The 20,217-nt window shown below is 45.8% G+C and overlaps 1 protein-coding gene across 2 annotated transcripts in view; it reads right to left on the bottom strand.

Annotated features, from left to right (window-relative positions):
• The window catches only part of AGAP1 (ArfGAP with GTPase domain, ankyrin repeat and PH domain 1), a 430,252-nt gene that overhangs the window by 223,279 nt on the left and 186,756 nt on the right, over positions 1-20,217 (bottom strand). For both annotated transcript variants that reach the window (XM_008574620.1, XM_008574628.1), the window contains one exon: positions 6,028-6,132. In XM_008574620.1, the coding sequence (XP_008572842.1) occupies positions 6,028-6,132 (105 nt within the window). The remainder of the gene's footprint in view (positions 1-6,027; positions 6,133-20,217) is intronic.

The following is a 20,217-nucleotide window of genomic DNA, read 5'->3' as shown; positions in this document are numbered from 1 at the left end:
TTCAATCTTGGGATAGGTTTTTCCTTAGTAGTCCAGCTACCTCCATCAGCTTTTGCTTGCAAAGAGTTTTTGGTGCAAATTTCACCATCACACTCTTAGTCTGATCTAGAAGGTACTATCATCACACTTCCTACCCAGGGAAAGAATACTTTCTCCAGATTTCCAGAACATCTTCCAGCCAGTTTCTCAATGTCTACTTTCAAATGTACCAACAAAAACGAATGTGGCCTGACTGTATGCAGCAGGCTGCCTAGGTACGATCTGGAGGCTGCACAGTCTAGTTCCAACTTCTGGACAGGCGCGGCAGCCTGAGTCCATCGTAAACCAGCTGCTGAACACACCCTGTCATGGAAACAATGTTGTGGATGCTGTAAATCCATTTGCCTTTCCCCACTCTAGCCACTGTCCTTGCTGCCCTACTCCAACACCGGATCTGCATGACTACGGTGGGGCACCCACTCTGGAAACCACTGGTCTTTAGGGACACCTAGAGCTGAAATCCACCGTAACTTCTTCCTCCTGTGCCCAGTCTCTTCCTCTCCACCTACAAAGCAAGGAGGTGCAGGAACCCCATCATCCTGAGGCAGCCACTGTAAATGCCTTCTAAGCCTTTGGGGAAGAGCTGGCATAAGACAGATGTGGCAGTGGGTGACGGGCAGGGTTAAGACTCAGGATGAGCACATCTGGCGACTGGAGGTATGGGTAACAGAAACTTTCAGGGAACTTTCTTAGTCTGTGTTGGCTCGATGTTTTGCCCATTTTTCCATCTCATTTCCAGAGAAATAATCACTTCCTATTATCTGGCCAGTCACAGGCAATTCCATTCCATGTTTATAAAACAGATTCTCTACTCCCTAAGAAAACTGTTTAAGGTTTGCAACAATAGGAAACAGGCCTGAGGTAAAAAGGTTTCCTTCCATACTTTCCATCTGTGGTATGGAGAGGGTAAAGGTAAAGTTTGGGCTAAATAAAGGAGACAGTGAGGCTGAGCTGCTTGTTAAAGAAACCAAGGCTTGCTGGTCTGCTAAACAATCTTTGTAAAAAATGAGCTTGGGGCTCAGGGCAAAAAAAAAATATATAGAAAGACACTTCTAGGGGATGGTCCCACAAAAGTCGGTAGACTTTGAGGGCTCCGGAAGAAGCTGTGACCAGAGGAAAGGATGATAAAGAAGGAAAGAGAAATCTGCAGCAATAGTGATATCCTGGGGCCACTGCCCAGCTGAGGTCCCTTGCCAGTCTTCTGCATGCAGAAACCTGCCTGCGTTTGTGGGGAGATGGGCATCAGAGCTCCCCAGGCTGCTGACCCTTTTAAGCACACGGGGGCTTCCCATCCTCATACCCACCCCATCATGTGCTGCAAGGCCAGGTGTCCCCAATTCCACGACTGGCAGCTTGTTTCTGAAGCCACAGGTTCAAAAAGTATGTCATCCCATAAGGACTGCAGGAGCTCAGTGCACAGCTAGGGCCACACACCAACTGTTTTTGTCAAGAGTCAGGGTTTGTTTTCCACAACAGAAGTATGTGGAAAACGTCTGTTTGGGACCGAAACTCGGGGTTCATGTCCAAAGGATGATCTTTTACATAAACACTTCCATAAACCCCTGTGTATTAAGCAAACCATATCCTTTTACCTTAGGAATCTAACTGACCTCTTCTGCGAGAACTTTTCCTAAGGGCATCCAACAAAGACATTTGAAAAATCCAAAACCGAGTTTTTAGCAAGTTTAGGAAATAGTCTTCTGCTTCCACAGTGCCCAAAGTAGTCAAAGCTGGAGTCCACTGCTGCTTGAGAATCTTGTCCAAGGAAACGTTTGAGAACACTGGCATGCTGGAAGCCTGAGGAGCTGGGGCGGTGACATGGAAGGCTGGTGTGGGGGGGGCAGGGGGCGGAGTTGAGATGGCAGCTCCATCCTACAGCCTCTGGAAACCCCCAGCCCTTGCCTGCCTGCCCGGGGAGCACTGGTTGGAGAGCTCATCTGGGAATTTAATTTGGCTAACAGAGGAGCCATCAAGAGCAGCCCCTAGGAGAAGCATGGAGCCTTCCAGACTGTGCTATCCAACTCTGGCAATCCTCTGACACTGGCCACAGCTCCCGAGCACGCTTGTGCCACAGAGGGAGAAGGGGGAGGGAGGGAGGAAGAACAGACAAATCATTCTGAGACTGAACTTGTCATAGTGAAGAGACTGTAATAAACTACTAGGGGCCTCACTATGCTGGCCTGTTTGCATATAAACTTACTCGGTTCTTTACTTGTTCCAATCTTCCTCATGTGCAAGACCCTCCCCCTGGCTCCCCAAGTTTAACATGACAACCAAGTGTGTGGTGGCCACTGACAGAGGACTATGAGCAGCACACATGTGGACAGGACGTACATGTCTGTGCAGACACGTAGAGAGCCACGCAGCAGCGCACGCACACCGGTTGGGACAGGGCTGCTGCACACCCTCCCTGGTCCCAGTTTAGTGCACCCTCAAGCCTGAGGTTCTCAACTCCAACCCTACCCCCACCCCAGAATAGAGGTATTCGCTTATCAGAACTCCACCCCCACCCCCCAAAGCATGCTAGTTTCCTTTTGGGTAAAGTAATTACCCAAGCTTCTTAAGTTACTGGTATATACCAGGAGCTGGCAAGTTATCTCATTATCGATAAACACCTACATCGTTGTAGAAAACTCTATTTTAAAATATCAGATGGTTCAGCCTGGTCAATTACACTGGCTCCATGAAGGAATGGTCTGTAAGCTTTGCTATATGAGGTCACTGCAGACCCCTTCTCCAGGGACTTCTATGGAACCTGGACCCCAATCTGCCTTTGAGAGAAAAGGTGGATAGGAACAGTGTTCTTGCCGACCACATAACATTTTCCTATAGTATAAAAGAGCAAGTTATTCTGGTCCGCTGACAGGTTAATGTCCACCTTTAATGACTTGATATATGTCTACAGAGGCTAAATATAGGCCCTAATCTCAGAGAACAGAAACGGCAGCAGCTTTCAGTGGTCAGGTACACACGGTGTTACCAGGGCAAGTGAGGAGAAGCCCAACCCCACAACATGGCCAGTAATAGAGTTATGACTAACAATATTCTCAAACTCCAAAGCCACTAATTTTGGTACATTTCCCCAATATTTAACCACCTGTGCAATTGTCATCTGTGGCCAGTGACTCATGCAGTCATCTTAGTGGTCTTTCTGCCATAACATATCTTGGAGAAAACCTACAAAATGGGTGCTGCAGTGTGATCGGTGTGTAATTGAGACCATTTAGTTCTATCACCTTTTGAAATTCTCCAGACTGAAGTAACTGGGAAATTCTCCACGGTGTAGAATTTTGGGACTTGAACTACCAACACATCGGCACATCTCAAATTTCTTATTAGGGAAAGTCAGTGTCCCCTTAAATACTTCCCATTCAGAACGGAAAATGCCAGACTAACTCAGCTGTTGTGGATCTGCAGTTCCCAACAAATCAGAACAGAACAGATCCATTCCAGGTACCTGTCGGAAAATACACCTGGACTCCACTGCTCCTCCAAACTTTTATCCAAAACTTGAAAATAAAATGAATGAAGGAGTACACTGAAGGTCATGCCATCTCTCCAGACTTTAGTTATTCAAATCCACTCCCGGATTAAGCCACTCTCTCAGGGAATGACATACCTGCATCAAGAATTTCAGGTCCCAGAAGACTGGCATTAATTGCACTACATTTGAAAATGACATTGGCTCTTGTTTGCCATATAATTATGTAACAAAGTCCCATTGTGCCCCTATTCTGTACTCCAATAATATTTACAAATACTTGGGGGGGGGGAGAACGGGCAAACACCAAGGGACATCACAAGCAACAGCTTCCATATACGAGAATGTTTGCGGAACTGAATGTGATTATATAATCAAGAAGTTGGGATAAAAAGTAAGCAGGCATTAGCCCTCCTACAGGAATCTTCCAGTACACACTGTTGCTACCATCTTTGCAAATGTCTTTTGACCAAGCCTGAGTGTGGCAGTGAGTACATAGTGATTTGAAATGTATCATTAATCAGATCTCACTTTTTACTGGTCAGTGAGTCTTAGCAAGGAGGATATTTTGATTACACGTCTCTCTTTAAGTTACATAAAGCAATTGGGTCAATAATTAGACCTTTGCTCTTTCTGACAGGGTCTTAGAAAGAACTAAGCCACTCCTGCTGCTGGAGCAGCTGTGGGGACAGCAACCAGTGAAGATCCAGGACTGCTATGGTGTTCTGACGGATGGAAGCTGGGTGTGGAGGGGGCTGCAGAACCAGAAAGACCTGGACAGGACAGTCCTAGAGAAGGCGTGAGCCAGGTTACAAGAGGGCCTCCTGGGCCTGATACGCTCTGATTTGGAGGCCACCTGGCAAACCAACCTGACTCTATTCCCAAAATAAACTCTATCGATTGACTGACTGATAAATAGATTTTTGCAAAAGTCTCGATAGATATAAATATCACAAAAGTCTACTTAACAGTGAATCATGGAGGCATTCCCATTAACATCACAAACAAGACAAAGATGCCTAATGAAACACCTGTTTTTTGAACATGGTTCTGAAAGATGTAAGACAAGCGGGGAAGGGGCAAGTCACAACAGCCAGAAAATTCAACAAGGATACCATTGGTTACCTATCATATTGGAAAAAATATACATTATTTCCAAAAAGGTAAATGTTCCTGAGAATGGAGGGGAAAGTCGTCTTCTTCCTCTCCGTGTACACAACCAGAGGAGATAAACCAATGCAATTTGGCGTTTGACAACATATACCAAAAGCCATAAAAGCACACATACTCCAACTCAGGAAGCTGATTACGAGGAATTTATCCTGGGGGAACTGACAGAAGCACAGAGATATGAATGGAGAGACACTGATTTAAAGTTACTTACAATAGTGGAAAAAATCAAAGTAAATTGATCTGTGGAATGTCTGTTTTTGAGATGCTGTTGAATTAATTAGGGCACATTTATACAAAGGAATATTATTTAACCATTACAAATGGTGGTGTACAAGTCCATCTGCGGACATGGAGAGACTGTAGGATCTATCATTAGTGAGGGCAGCGGGCTGCAGGCAGTGTGCTCAAGGTGCCCACACACTGTGCAAGGAAAAGGTGCACACATGCAGAGATGGCTGGGAGTACGCATTCAAATGTTAACAGCCGTGTTATTGAGGTGGTGTTTGGGGAGTGACTTTCCTCAACATGCTTATTTCTAACTTCTTGTCAACAGCTGAGCAACTTTAAAAAAGCAATTCAAAATTTTAAAAAGTAATAGCTTGACACAGTGATATAACTGAATGACCAACGAACACTCTATATTCTAATCTACACATTTCTCTACATCAAGTGACAGTCATGAGATGGACCGCTACAGAATTATGATCAATACTCCAACTTTAAATTTTGTCAAGGCTTGCCGAAAGAACTACTTGTGGGTAGAATATCTGCATTTTCCCAGGAACAAAATTAATTTTGTTTTTTGATCTATCTTATATAAACCACCAATATAACAAATTTTGTTAGCAATAGAGAGTTTCTCTTGCCTTGTGAACTGGCACGTGTTCTTATCTGACAACCGAAACTGAGTCACAGATTGCACCTGACCTCCTGTTTTTGTTCTCAGTTGTTCAGAGCTGAATCCCTGGTTCAAATGTAATTATTTCCTCTATTCTAGATTTTGAGGTAGATGCATTCTTTTCTCCTTTTTCTTTCACTACTTGCTCCTGTCTTTTTACTCTCATTTAAAATTTTACTTCATCTGTGCCTTTTAGTGTAATTCTTTGTAGAATTAGAGAGACACGGATTGACTGTCAGGGAGGGGGAGACAGAGAAAGACGTATGGTGTAACAGAGTGTGAAGGACAGTATTATCTATCTCATGACTGAGCAGGAGACCAGGTACTACTTTAACTTCGGAGACAAGAGGCTGGGCTGCTGTCAGGCCCGCCCCCAGCTGCCCCGTGTTTAGCTGAGGCCTGCACCTGCTAACTGCTCCACAGGAGCCATACTCACATGTAAACTTGGATGATAGGTCAGCACGCCATTGTCACACAGGGTGACGTATTTCTTTTTCCACTCTTTATTCAATGATTTGCCACTTCGCTTCAACAGCATGCCCTACAAAGAAAAAAGAGCCAAATATAGTCTTGTGTAAATAAAAAAGAAAAAGTAGGTACATAGGTAAGTTTTACATTTTTAAACTTTCCTTATATCTTTGCCACCTTAAAAAGGAAATTACTTTTAAATTGTTAATTTGGTTTTCTCCTCCCTTTTATATACAACATATGTGTGTGTGTAACTTAACTTTGTGATACTGGTGAACACTAAAAATGTGCCATTAGTTCAACAGATACAAGTACAATACAAAATATCATTATGTGCTAATTCATACCTTTCAAATAACTAAGTTATAAGTACACAGGAAATGTCTAAAGGTAGAATGTTTTAAAGAAGGAAACCTAAATTTCCTTTTCTAAAAATAACACTAACTATTATCACCTTATGATATAAATAAGTATATTTTATTTTACAGTTTGTTTCATTTGAGATTTTAAATTTATTACGATGGAAATTCCTTTTACACACTTTAGTAACAGTAGTTCATAGATGAGTCATGTATAATGTACTTTACTCCATTTTAAATGAAACCACATTAGGGCTTCTTGAAAACCATTCAGAATTTGGAACCAACACACTCCCCCCCCTCCCTTTTTTTGGTCTTTTTTACTGACCGGTAATGGGATCGCAACCCTCGGTGTCGCGCCCGTACCGGGGACCGGCAACGGAATTGCAACCCTCGGTGTTGCACCCGCACCGCACTCAGCCAGTGAGCGGGAACCGGTCTCCACATGGGATCCGAACCCTTGGTGGCAGCGCCACTGTGCTCCCAAGCAGCGCACTCTCCAGTACGCCACAGGGCCGGCCCGGAACCAACACACTTTGAAGCCATGTTTAATCCAGTCTCTCGTAAACGGCTGGTGAGAATTTATTCTTGCTTTAACTACCAACTCCCAGCAAGCCCCCCGCCTCGTTTACAGGCTCTCCTGGGCTAACAAAGCACGACTTTGACCCTCAGCTCTGTCTTTCCCAGTCCAGGGCTTCCCACCATCCTAGCTCAGTCCATTTCACCTCAAGCTGTCACATAAGGATTCTTTGTCCTCCTCCCTACTGCCATCTTCTAACTCCTGTGCACATAAAATAAGGAACAGGGAAGACTTTCTCTACTTGCTCTTTCTCTTGCAGTCCATTTATAAACTTACATGATCATATGATGATTGGGAACGCATAGGCCTAACGCTAGTTAATTCACCTGGACTGAGGTGGAAGGAAAGCTGCAGGCTCTGAAGTATAATCAGACCCCTTGAAAAGGCAGAGGCACCCATGAGACTGCTTTGTAATTTTTACTGGCCTCCACTGACCACCTAATTCTGCTATCCCTCAAGAATCACAATATGAGAAAAATTAAGAACTTTTATGCAATATAACTGAGTTCAAATTCCAGTTAATGACCACTGTTGTGACAACACTTTTTTATTTATGCAAATCATAACCAAGTTTCACAAATATAATGGATTATGAGCCAGCTTAGGGCTCTGACCCCCATTAAACATTGTTGCTGGGGGAAAATACTTCAAAGTCTGAAAGAACTCACAAAAGAATCTATGCAAGGTAGTTTCTTTGCCAGTTCTTATTAAAGAGAATGTGCCCAAATGCGGCATACCTTGATTTCTTGGAATCTAAACCAATATATAAACCTCTGAGAAAAATGTTACTAAGTTGCACACCAAGGCAACAAGAGCTTCCTTGCATGGTAGGAATTGGTGAGAGGGGGACAGTCACTACTAATGATGCAATAACAAACAAGCAATTGCTTGAAATCATCTAATCTACCCCTCCCCCTCTTGGGATTCCTACGATTTTTAAACTTAGCATTACAAAACCTCACAAAAGTTCTCCTGTGGGCTCACATTTTTCCATCAATCATTTCAGATGGAATTCCAACAATACCAGGGGCTGGGGGTCACTGTCGTGTCACTGGTAGATTAGAGCTACTCTCGCTTTAGAAAGCTGTGTCCCTTCCCACTCAGACACGCACCGGCCACAGCACACACCCCTGGGGCTCCGTGCTGACGGATGGGCACGACTCCTCCGGCTGGCCTATGGGTACTTCTAGGAGCAAATCCTATACTCGTATTTATTCTTCTTCCAATGGAGGCTACAACACTTCAGGAGGCATGTCAAGGGATGACTTCATAGCTTTGGGGGGAACTAAATTAGGCTGATTTATTTTGATGCTAGGAAAACAATGTCTTGGTGAAGGACAGTCCAAATCTTGACAATTTAAAATAAATTCTATGGCTCTCCTTGGAGGATAATCTCACATTACATGTACTATCCAAATGCTGCCAGAGCCAGCGGGCCCGCAGAACACCCTGGATCCTAGCAGCCCCTTGCAGCCTCGGCCCCAGCGGGGTTTACTATTGCCTCCCCTACCCCCCATCACAAGACTGCTGAGGAGACGGTGAGCCACCCGGCCACCCTGGTCACCACCTCACAGCTGCAGCCGGGCCAGGGCAGGTGCCAGAGCACCACCTGCGTTCATGCCTCGCTGAGCTGAGTCATGGTCACTCTAAAGTTCTAGAAGTTCTGGCTCCCTCAGAGACCCTGAGCCACAGAGGTAAAGTAACTTGTTAGCTGATGGGAAGTGGCAGCCATTCTGTCCTCTTCATTCCTGCCACCACACTGGGCACTAAATTCTTCGCTTCCTACTTATGGGCATGGACCTACTCCCCAGGTGGGACCCGCCACTGCCTGACCCAATACCTTCAGTCTAGAGCCACTAGCGCCTCCTTCCAAAGTACAAACCCCAAGAGGAGGGTCGCTCGGGATCCGTCCTGCAGGTACCTCTATAACCTGAGTCCCCTCCCGAGAGGGAAGTGAGAATGCAGAAGTGAGGGCAAGTGGCTCACATTTTACATGCACACAGCACTCCATAGTTTACAGAGGACGTTCTCCAACTCCCAGGAAATTCCGATTCAGTCAAGGTACATGAATGGGCACAGGCTGCAGTTCAGGACTGCCTGGGGAGCTCGCATCTCTTGCTCCCAAATTCCCACTGAAATATAATGCAAGCCTGGACCGAGAGTACAGGAGAGCATCACTCTAAGATGAAAAATTCAAATATATTCCTGAAAACATACTGCATGGCTCCAGAGGAAGGGATTTCTGTTTGCTAAATCCAAGAGCAGCCAGGGAATGCCATGAATGCTGAGAGTCTGAGAGGAAAGGGAGAACATGCTGAGGATTCTGGAAGCAAATCTCAACCCTACTAACAAGTTCCAGGAATGGGGTGACCAGGACTGGTGAACACTGGAGAAGGCCAGACCTGCTTGGTGAGAACACGACAGGGCCACGTGCTGCCATGGTCGGGTCCCTGGGGTCGTGCAACACAGTGACCCTGCAGGGCAAGCTGGCCCCATGTTGCCACATTTTCTGATCATTTAAGAGAAGGAGAAACACTGGACTTGTACGGGATGGATCCTTATATTGAAATATTGGCACAGATTATACATTTTTTGCATGTGTCATATAAACCAAACCTGTGCAGGCCAGCTGCACAGGGCTGCATGATTGAGACCTCTGGCCAAGAGTCGTAGGTGTTGGTTGGCGCGCCCCTCCGAAGGGCCTTAGGATCCAGCAGCAGCCACGTCCGGCTCCCTCAGGAGGAGGGCTCCGTCACACATGCAGCGCAGCCCTGAAATGAACAAGGTCCCCAGGTGATCTGAGCAGACGCTTGAGTTTGAGAATCACTGGGAACTTGACATTTTCTCAGGTACCATACCTGCTCTAGCAGACTTTTCAAAATTTTAAGTTTTAATTTTAATGACCATCTAAAAAGTAATTCAAGAACTGCCACTGGACTTCATTACCAGAGTTGGCATTTATGACCTCATACGGTCACAAGTGGCACTAACAAGGAAAGCACAGAAGGAGATGTGATATGTAAATAATTCCCTTTTGACCAATGAAAGCCCCAGATGATAGCCCTGCATGTTGTACAAAACAGAATGATTCCTCAGTATGAAAGCAGGAAAGGGAGGGAAGCTGAACCGGAGGAGCCTGTGCCGCAGCAGTCAGCGCCAGCTTCGTGCCACAGCAGTAATTTTGTTTCAGCAGAACACCACCATCTCTCACAGTAAACTAATGCTGCTGTTAATTTAAATTTTCTTCTTTTTTAAAAAACTGTTAGTTGTACTTAATTCTTATTTTTGGTTTTACATTTATTTGTGAGCTATAAAAACAGGAAGTTAAAACTTAGTTTTATAACTTGTACGTAATCGTATACTATTATCATGAAAATTTAAGTCAGTGATGGGGGAGGGGCATGAGATTTTTTTGTTCCTTTAAAGGGGCTCTAAATTGCTCCTATCTGGGAAAGACTGGTATACGATAGATATGACTTAGGGATGTGCCTGGGGCAAGAGAGGGGTAGGAAAGATGTGAAGGAGGAGGCAGATATGAGAAATATTTAGGAGGTAAAATGGGGACAAGGTGCTTGGTATGATTCGGGGGCCAGCGGGATGAGTGGGCAGAGGCAGTGTGCATGGCCCCAGGCTTTTGTTGTAGTGGTCCAGGGGTGTCATTGACCAAGCCAGGGAATACACAGGAGATGGCGACCCGGCAGGGAGGCGAGGAGAGAGAAACGAAGACTCCAGCATCAGCCACGCAACACTGGAGGTGCTGGTGGCCCAGGCAGGGATGCCAGCCAGACCTGTGAGGGGACGGAGGCGGGGCCTGGGAGGAGCCACTGGATAGAGGATGAAGCTTAAGGAGAAAAAACGATCACACAAAGTTTAACGCTTAAGGAAAGTGTTATGATCTGCTCACCCGAAACAGAATCAGAATCTCATTTTGAAGAATTTGCTATCGAAGGGTTAGCAAAATCTTTCTGAGATTTATTAAAATATGATGTAATCTTTTAACAGGTTTAGTTCATTCTTTTTAAAAAATAAATTAAAATGTCTAAATATATCTAAAATTGCATGAAGTGACAGATAAAGAACATATTGACTTTAAGAGAACGATAGAAAAAATATTATTTCAAGTGAGGAGGACACATGTAATGAAGGAAATATAGAGAAAGCATTCTACGCCTCTATCACAGATGAGAAAATTATCTGTGAGACCCTTGCCCTGGAAACACGTGATTTAATTACGGTGATGAGATATTGGTCATGGGTCTGATATTTAAAAACTATTTTTTGAGGAAATAAACGTTTGTTCCTGAATACGGTAAAACCTAATTCTCAATAACTGAATCCCTGTAAAATATACCCACAAAAATGTACTGAGTTTTTTAAATGAAATAAAAAGAAATTTACAAATTGAATACAAATGTAGAAGTCCCGATTAAAAGTGCAATTAAAATCTACTTTAGAAGATTATTTTAGTCTGATTAGTCAGGATAATCCAAAAGCCATACAATGACTGCACATACTGCTGGGCAGTGAGATGTGTCTGCTTGTCTGTCCACAACCACCATGAAAGTACACGGTCTGCTCCACGTGTTGGTCTCCTGGAGCCCCATAAGCACAGACGGATGGGAACCATGAGACGACACACTTCAGGACAGTGCAGGAGGGCAGGGTTCCTCCCAATCCTGGGCCACACACTGCAAGGGGAGCCCCAGGGAACACGCCGGGAATCACGTGCGGCAACTGCGGCCTCCGCACCACAGGTGTTCCACACAAGAAGCACGCTGCTGTCATTTTTTAAAAAATCTGTTTGTGCCTCGGAAGCACACGTTTGAGGGCCCAACAGAGCTGCGCTGCAGCTCAGCCCCAGCAAATGTCACACTGCCTTGGGGAGGCTGTTCCACCTGGGAGCAGGCCACTCGGCAGAGGGCATTACGGTGACACCCACACCTCACTGGGCTTTTAGACTGATATCTCATGGGCAAAAAGTGCTTGCTCATCGCAAGCACTGAAAATATCAGCTATTTCTATTGTGACTGCTGTTGGTACCAGGAATTCTGAAAACTAAAAACAAACTCGGTGAGTTGCCTTCTAGTTCACAAATACAGCAGGACAAGGCCACGAAACAATGAGGTTGAAAAGTGACCTCGATTACAAAGGGTGACCTCCTCCTCAGCACTGAGGGCAGCTGGAGGGGAGGGAGTGTCGTGGCTCCCTCTTTCAGTAGCCCTGATCCCAGGACTCAAGTCTCTGGCCTTCGGGCTCTTCTTCAATGACTCATCCTTCATCAAGTTCTAGTTCCCCTTTTTGCCCACATCTGGGAATCGTTGCTCCTGAAGTTTGCTTTCATCTGACAGATGCTTGGGGCTACAACACTGATGTTTTCTCTGGTAAGTGGGTATTTTAGTACCAATTTTTACCTAAATTCATCCCGTCTGCCTTGATCCATAAACATGTGCACACACACACTCTGTCCTGGTGCAGAGAGTGATGCTGTCTCTGTAATGTGTTCTAGACTTCAATTCCTTCCCTTTCATATTCACGTTTGCAGGTACTCTTGAAATTTCCAGAAGAGATTAAGGCAAAGCCCTGCACCTGGAATGAGTCCAGGCCTGGCCTGCATGGGTGGAAGCAGGTGTAAGGCATCTGGCAGCACACCTATGTCCCACCCAGGCCCACCTGCTGTTAGGAGCCTGGCTCAGGTCTCTGGGAGCCTGGCAAAATGCAGTCAAGTGCCCTGCTTAGGAGGAAGCACGTAGTAATGGAAAGCAACTGCAGCACAGCCTCTGGTGGTCGGGAAGGGGTGAGGGTAGCCAAGTCTGAGAAGCTGCTGCAAGTTAAGCAACCTTCTTCCTGTATCACCAGGTAACCCCAGGAGCTCAGGTCAAAAGTGTGCTTCTGGGTTGATAACAACATCTCCCAACACTGAAGACAGGGGGTAGTGGACAAAGACACTGGCTTGCCCACAGCTGGGCCGCTTGGAAGCTCCACCTTATTAGGCAGACAATGGCCAACCACAGACCTGCACACCTTGAAGGGCCCCAATCCCAGGAAAGTCCAGGACTCCTTGGATTTAATGTCCACAGATCTCTTACATCACAGAGTCCACTTCTGCACTTATACAAACATTTTTTTTTAAAGCTTAGCCAAAACTCTAGAAGAAACTACGAAAGTGTATATTATCTCTCTATAGAAAATTTTAAGAAGTTTTTTCTCCAGAGCATGATTAGACAGGAGCTCTGTGATGAGCCGAGGTGCGTGGCTAAGGCTGCAGAAGCAGAAGGCGAGATGAGCTGTTCTAATCGGGGATCAACTGGACTACAAATGAGGGGGCTCGGGAAACAGCTTCTGTGGATTAAAAACACGTTTGCCTGTTCTTTCTTTCTTTGCTTAAATTAATTCTGAGCACTGTGTTTCTACCAAGTGAGAATCATAGAATTTTAAAATCTAAAGAGACCCCAGAAGTTAAACCATTCAGCCCTGTACCTGCTACAAAAATAGTTCTACATGATCCCAACCCAGAGGTACCCAGTCTCTGATGGAGCACCCCTGTGACAAGGAGCCCATGGGTCGTGACAGCTAGAGCTGCCAGAATGTTCTTCCCGGTAAAGAGCCTGCACCTGCTGCCCCCCACTGGGCTATGGCTGGTTCTTAGCTCCACAGCTGCACTAAGCGGGTGGGGACTTTCTGCACGACCTCACTTTGAGAGAGAACACTGTGAGCACGAAGCCCCTGGGAGATGTCTTGTCAGGTGGCGACAGAAGCCAAGCCGGGGTTCCAGTTACTATGCCACTGTGGGACATCCTCTGAACACACTCAGCAGACCCCAATGTACAGCACCTAAACGGAAACCAGCTGGGGAAGAGAGTGAGCCCAAGTGAGCCCACTGCCCCATTTAGGACAGACTTGGATGGTATAGCCTCCACCCTTCCCCCAACATCGGGCTGAGCCCCAAAGCCAGCAGCTCCCATGCTTCTGCCAGCCCAAACTTCTCTACTCTGAGCACCAAGAAAACAGAAAAACCTAAACGTGGTCCATTTTAAACTTTTAGAGGACACGAAGACACGATCCTACTAGCCAGAAGATGACAGAGGCTGGAAGGCTCTCTGCTGGGGACACTCACAAGGGCAGGTCCCATCAGTAACATGCTGATGGGCCTCTGGTCCTCGTGATTCTAAGTCTCTCTGATTCCCTGTAACCCAGAGCAACACCGCATGGCAGAATGTCAAAACGCATACTCTGTCTACCTGTCAGATGCCACTTTTGTACATGTAGAAACAATCTCTGCTTAAGATTGTCTCTTGCCAACAAGCTATCACAGTGCAGACATCAATTACAGTTGAGACTATTTGACTATCATGGAGCTTAAGAGTTTATTTAAAATCTTTTTATTTCAAAACAATTTGGGGGTCACTCTGAGCCAGGTACTGCTCTAAGCGCCTTAGGATTATTAACCCACTAAAAGCTCATGACAACCGGATGGTGGTTAAGATCATCCTCATTTTGCAGACGAGGACACAGGCGTAGAGAGGTTATGCCACCTGCCCCGCTTGCACAGCGAGCGTGGGAACTGTTCCCAAAAGGTGGCCCCCAGTGAGCCACGCTGCACGGCATGGGTGCCACTGTGTAGGTAAACCCTCCCACACTGACTCTGGGCTGCCTGAGACTCAACTTTCACCAGAGCACAATGGAAGTGGCACTATCTACACTGGGTTTAAACCCTTGGCCAGCCTGGCAGCTTCCGCTCTGGAGAGCTCTGACAGACAAGGCAGCTGGTCTACATCCACAGTCCTCAACCACAACATAATGAGAAATAATAAAATGACTGTTTCTCATACCACTAAGATTTGGGGTATATTCTTACACAGCAAGATAATAAGAACAGAATCAGCATCGCGTACCGCTGTGACAAAAAAGGAAACACATGGCACCGGCTCTGGAACTGAGCAGTTGGCAGAGGCTGGCAGGGACTAGAGCCCATAGTGGAGGCTGCAAGGACAGCGAGGAAAACATGACCTGAGGCTGGAGAGAGGCGAGTCTTGCATTCGGAGAACAAGCAGCAAGGCTGCTGCCTGCGGGGGTGCAGTGCGACAAGGTGCCCCGTGAGCCCATGCGCCAGCCGCGAGCTCTCCACGCTGAGGGCCGACAGTGCTCCTGGCTCTGCTAAATACTCAAGAGGGTTTTCAAGCAGTATTAGAGAAGATGTTTCCCACTCAAAACCTCACTGGACTGATCGTAAAATGGTTTCTCAGTCACAGCTTCCACCAGCAGCAAACTCTCAGAGTGAGAACTGGCCTCAGAACCCTGATCAAATCCAGAGGCTGCCAGGAGCTGTGGCAAAGTAAGGATCCCATCCAGAGTGTGGCAGCCCGCACTTAGGAAGATTCAAGACAGTGCCTCACAGACCCTTCCACTTAGGGAAGATCTATGGATTAGGTAAAGATCTGTGGAGTGGCCTCTGTCTGATTGTATGGGTCATAATTTAACAAAGGACACCCACAAGTCTTTAAAGGAATTATATCACCTTGGACTAAAATGTGCAGAGAAAATTCCAAATGAAGAGAGGACCTCAAATGCTCTCATCACAAAGAAATGGCACATTTTTGTGACGATGAATATGCTAATTGCCCCATTAGAGCATCATACATTGAATACACATACTAAAATGTAACCCTGTACCCCATAAATATGTACAATCAATACATGTCAATTAAAAATAAATTTAATAACCATCTTAGAAAAAAAGGGGGGGGGGGAATAAAAGCGGTCTCTGGGCCCTGCACCCCACGCATAGCAGGAAGCAGGCTGAGAAAGTCAGCAGGGCAAACGCAAGCTATTTCTTTTGGAAAGGGAAGAAAACAGTGCGAGGGGCCAAGGAGGACGCTGTCTGTGCTGTGGAACATAAATTCCTGTGACCACAGCAGGGTGCATTAGAAACAGGTGGCTGACGGGATTTCAGAATCACTATGGATCACTGACTGTCCCCTGTCTCTCCATCTCTTTAGAATGAAATGAAGGTATCTGCTGCAGGTCTCCTGCTCCTGGGTCACCACCATACGGGGTGTCTGTGTGTTGCATGCATGCACATGTGTGCTTACACAAGTGCAAGATAACTTGTTTCCCAAGAACCCTGGTTTTCAGATGGAGAGAACCATAGCCAAGGAGCCTCATCCATATGGACACGTGGTGTAGATGACAAGATTGTGGACTTCAAGCCTGAGCCTAATACCATCATGGCTTGACACTCTGGGGGTCTGGGCAAGGGCTGTGGGTACTTCACATGTGGGAGGGCAGGCTGAGATAGCTATTCTTATAGAGATCACCCACATAAAACTAGACCCCCTGGTATATATACCCTGTGTGGTTCCTGGGCCCTCTGACTCAATTTAACCAATAGAATGTGGCAGAAACTACTCTGCCTAAGCCTGAAGAAGACCGGACAGCTCCTGCTTTTATGCCCCCCAGTTGCCTTAGAAGAAGCCAGGCTATCCTGCCGGGGAGACTGTGTGAAGAGGGAGACATTCATCTGAGACTACGGGGAGAACTGCCACGGGCCTTCTCATGTCAGCCCTCAGCCAGCTGGGCCACTTTTGCTGAGGCACCAGATATGAGAGTGAAGAAATGACTTGAAGCTCTAGCCTTAGAAGGTGATCTGTCCCCACGATGCCTGGCCCGAATTCCTGACACACAGAACCACGACCGATAACAAGATGGTACTGTTTTAAACCACTATGGATGTGGGTTAACTACCCATCAGTAGACAACCAAATCAGCAGTGAGTGGCAGAACCAGAGCGCCAATCTGTGCTTGTCACCTGATGCTATGCCACCTCCTTGTGAATCATTTCACTCACCAGACCAATTTTAAAGCTTTACCATCCTTTACTTATTTGCATAGGAAGACATTTAAGGGCTTTGTGACACCTCAAATTATTCCTCTTATTTTACTTGGAAATGGCAAATGTTGACCTAATTGCTACTACCTAGTTAATCTACTGATACATCAGAAAGACTGATTTTAATGATCTACAACCATAATATCAGGACTGCAGACAGGCACGTCTTGATATTCACGCGAGGAACCTTTTTATGCAGCAAAGAGTAGAACTGTTCTTTGGCTGCAATCTCTTTAGTCGTGTGTATTCTTTGTCTAGTCCCAAGAGGTCATTGAAAGCCAAAAGCAATGTTAAGTGTACAAGCTTTAAATAACTTACAAAGTTAATGTAATGAATGTGAGTGCTATCTGAAATCCATCACTCAAGTGTTTGCTGCAGCCCCAAGCTGTGATAAAACACCACTCATAAATTTATATTAAAACTCTGCTCAATAGCAATTATTTACCAACAAAGATTTATTGACTGCATTAGAGACTGGGGGTCTTAACCAGGCAAATCAGTCTTTGTTTTGAGTCTGAGGGACCGAATGCTGTTGGCCTCTGCTGGCACACGGACTGCCGTGACACAGAGGGCCATGCTCTCATGTGGCTTTTGAGCAACAGCCACGTTGCAGGCTGCACCAGGGAAAGATCAGGTCATCAACAGGTACGTCCACGCCCCCCATCTTTTTTCAAGGTAGCATTTCTCATCTGCTTTAACAGACAGTGGAGGCCATGCACACATTTCACTGAAAGTAAAGAACCGTACACGTGTGATTTAGCAGTTGTATAAATGGAATTACCCTGCAACCTGACGGCATGCCAATCGCTTCCTAATTACCAAGTTTAAAAAGATGATAGCTTTGCCACGACTTAAAAACATCCATGCTATTTCAGAAATGTTTAATGTTTCTACTTCTTAAGGTGATGTTTGAGTACTTCGTGGTTCTACAGTGAACACTGTTAATCGCTCACTTAGTGCTTTATGATTCACATTCATTATGCTTTGGAACAGATTCTCATTACAGCAGTCAAAGGTTTCTACGAATTTCTAAAATGTCTCAAAGAAAACCTGGCATCTTTAACTGAGATCCAAAGAGTATGAACACCAATCACTCAATTTCCACATCTGCGTTTAATACTTTTATTCTAATTAGGACTTTTCCTACAACATGTATTAAAATTGTGGCTGACTCAACACCAAATTGACTTAAAAAAAACTAGAAAAATGCATTTAAGTGACAGGTGAATGGAACTCATCACTGGACACTGAGGAAGCAAAGGGGTCATATGAGGAGCTGGACATTCTTCTCCCACGTCACTGGCTCCACGCAGAAACTGGTCCATCTCGGTGATGCTCCCTGAGGAGTCTCCCCATACGTCCCACTCTTCCAAAATGAACTCTCATCGATCCCACTCCTGCCCTCTCATGCTAAGCTGTCCCACGCAGATGACAACTATGCACTATGCCAGGAACAGGTGTGGACTCCCAAAGAGTGGAAACCCATGGCAGTCAGCATCTGTCGTGGATGTAAATCAGCACAGGACCTGCTCCTGGAACCACTCTGTCACTCACACTCAGGCCTGGTGCTGATGTTGGTGCTCACAGACGCCGTGTCCTGAGCATCACATGTCTAATGTGAGTGGTCAGTGAAGTCCTGTTGTAACAGGAGCTCTCCATGCCTGTGTACTCCAACCCAGACTATGAGTGTTGGGGACCCTACTGGGCTGGGTGGGTGAACTCCGCCTGTGGGCCAAATCTGATCTGCTTCTTCTTGTAAATAAAGTTTCATCAGAACACAGCCAAGTTCATTCATCCGAATGGCTGCTTTTACTATGCATCGGCAGGGGTAGTAGTGCAAGAAAGACTGAGAAGCCTAAAATATTTCCTCTCTGGCTTTGTACAGAAGAGGACTGTCAAGCCCTGCTATAGGATATGAAACTATGCAAAGCATTTCAGCAGCCATCAACTTTATTATAAGTTGGCAAATTCTATTCTTCTTCCCTGAAATGCCCTTGTGGAATCCTCCCAGCCATCCTGGCAAATACCCCCTCAGCCTTTAACATGGAGCTGCAGGGTCACCGGCTCTGGGCTGCCATAGCCTCTGATAAAACAAGCATCCCCCTGTTCCTTAGATAATGGTTGTTACAGGTTGCATTGTGCCCCATCCCCCATGTCATATGTGGAAGTCCTAACCCCAGGACCTCAGAATGTGACTCTACTTCCATAGGGTCTTTACAGAGCTACTGTTAAAATGAAGCTGTTACAATGGGTCCTAATCTAGTATGACCAGTGTCCTTAACAAGAAGAGATGAGGGCACAGACACTCACAAAAAAGGACCATGTGAAGAAACAGGGAGAAGACGACCATGTACAAGCCAAGGAGAGGGGCCTCAGAAGAAACCAGCCCTACCGACACCTTGATCCTGGACATCTAGTCTCCAGAAACGTGAGGCAAACTTCTGTGGCACTTTGTTACAGCAGCCTGAGCTGACTACCACCCAGGTGTGTGAGCAGGTGTCAGCTGCTCCAGGACAGAGAAATGGCGGCACTCGTGGGCACGTACGCCTGCAGGTCCCCTCGTCACACTTGTGTGCAGCTCTCACTTCCTAAGTCGCCTGAGTCTCGATTCTCATCCCCACTGGACACCCTTCCCTGAGCCTCTATTAGGAACCTTAGACCCAGCAAACCCTAAACAGATACATGGATTTTCTCCCCCACAATGGACTTGGGATTTTGGGGGCCAGGACTGTCTGAAACGGCTCTGACTCCCAGATTCCCATGTCAGTAGCCAGCACATGGTTCATCCTGAAAGAATAATCACACCAATTTGCAGACATACCTAGTTCTTAAAAAAAATCAAAGCAACCCATCAAAACCCTAAAACCAAAAATAAAGACGTGGAGTGGGAGTAACATGCTGTCACTTAATCAGAATGGCGTCGAGTAAATCTGGATGAGTGACCCACATATTACAGGGTATAGGGATTAAAAGAAAAAAGCGAAGTGACATATATATCGAGACTTCAGATATACCATGGGTCAAGACAGCTGATCATCCAAGGTGTAGAAAATAATCTTAAGTGAAAGGAAAATAACAAATCATTCACTGTGAGCAAGAAAATAATCCCAATTAACTGGCTTCTCCAGATCCTTCTCAAACGGAAAACTTCTGGCAAATTCACACATATGATGCTTGGGTGTAAGTTTTGGTAAAAGGAGAACGGACAGATGATTTGACCAGTACACATGAGCTGGGCCACCACTAAATCACTTTAACTTTCTATCTAGTTTAAAGTGTTTCTACAGAAACAGCAGGAATCCCCCTTAGCTGAGCTCTGTATTTTAAACGGTA

This window comes from Galeopterus variegatus, unplaced genomic scaffold (assembly GCF_000696425.1).
Source record: "Galeopterus variegatus unplaced genomic scaffold, G_variegatus-3.0.2 Scaffold57, whole genome shotgun sequence".
Classification (NCBI taxonomy): Eukaryota; Metazoa; Chordata; class Mammalia; order Dermoptera; family Cynocephalidae; genus Galeopterus; species Galeopterus variegatus.
Note: the sequence above shows the minus strand (reverse complement) of the source record. Positions and strands in the feature narration are given on the sequence as shown.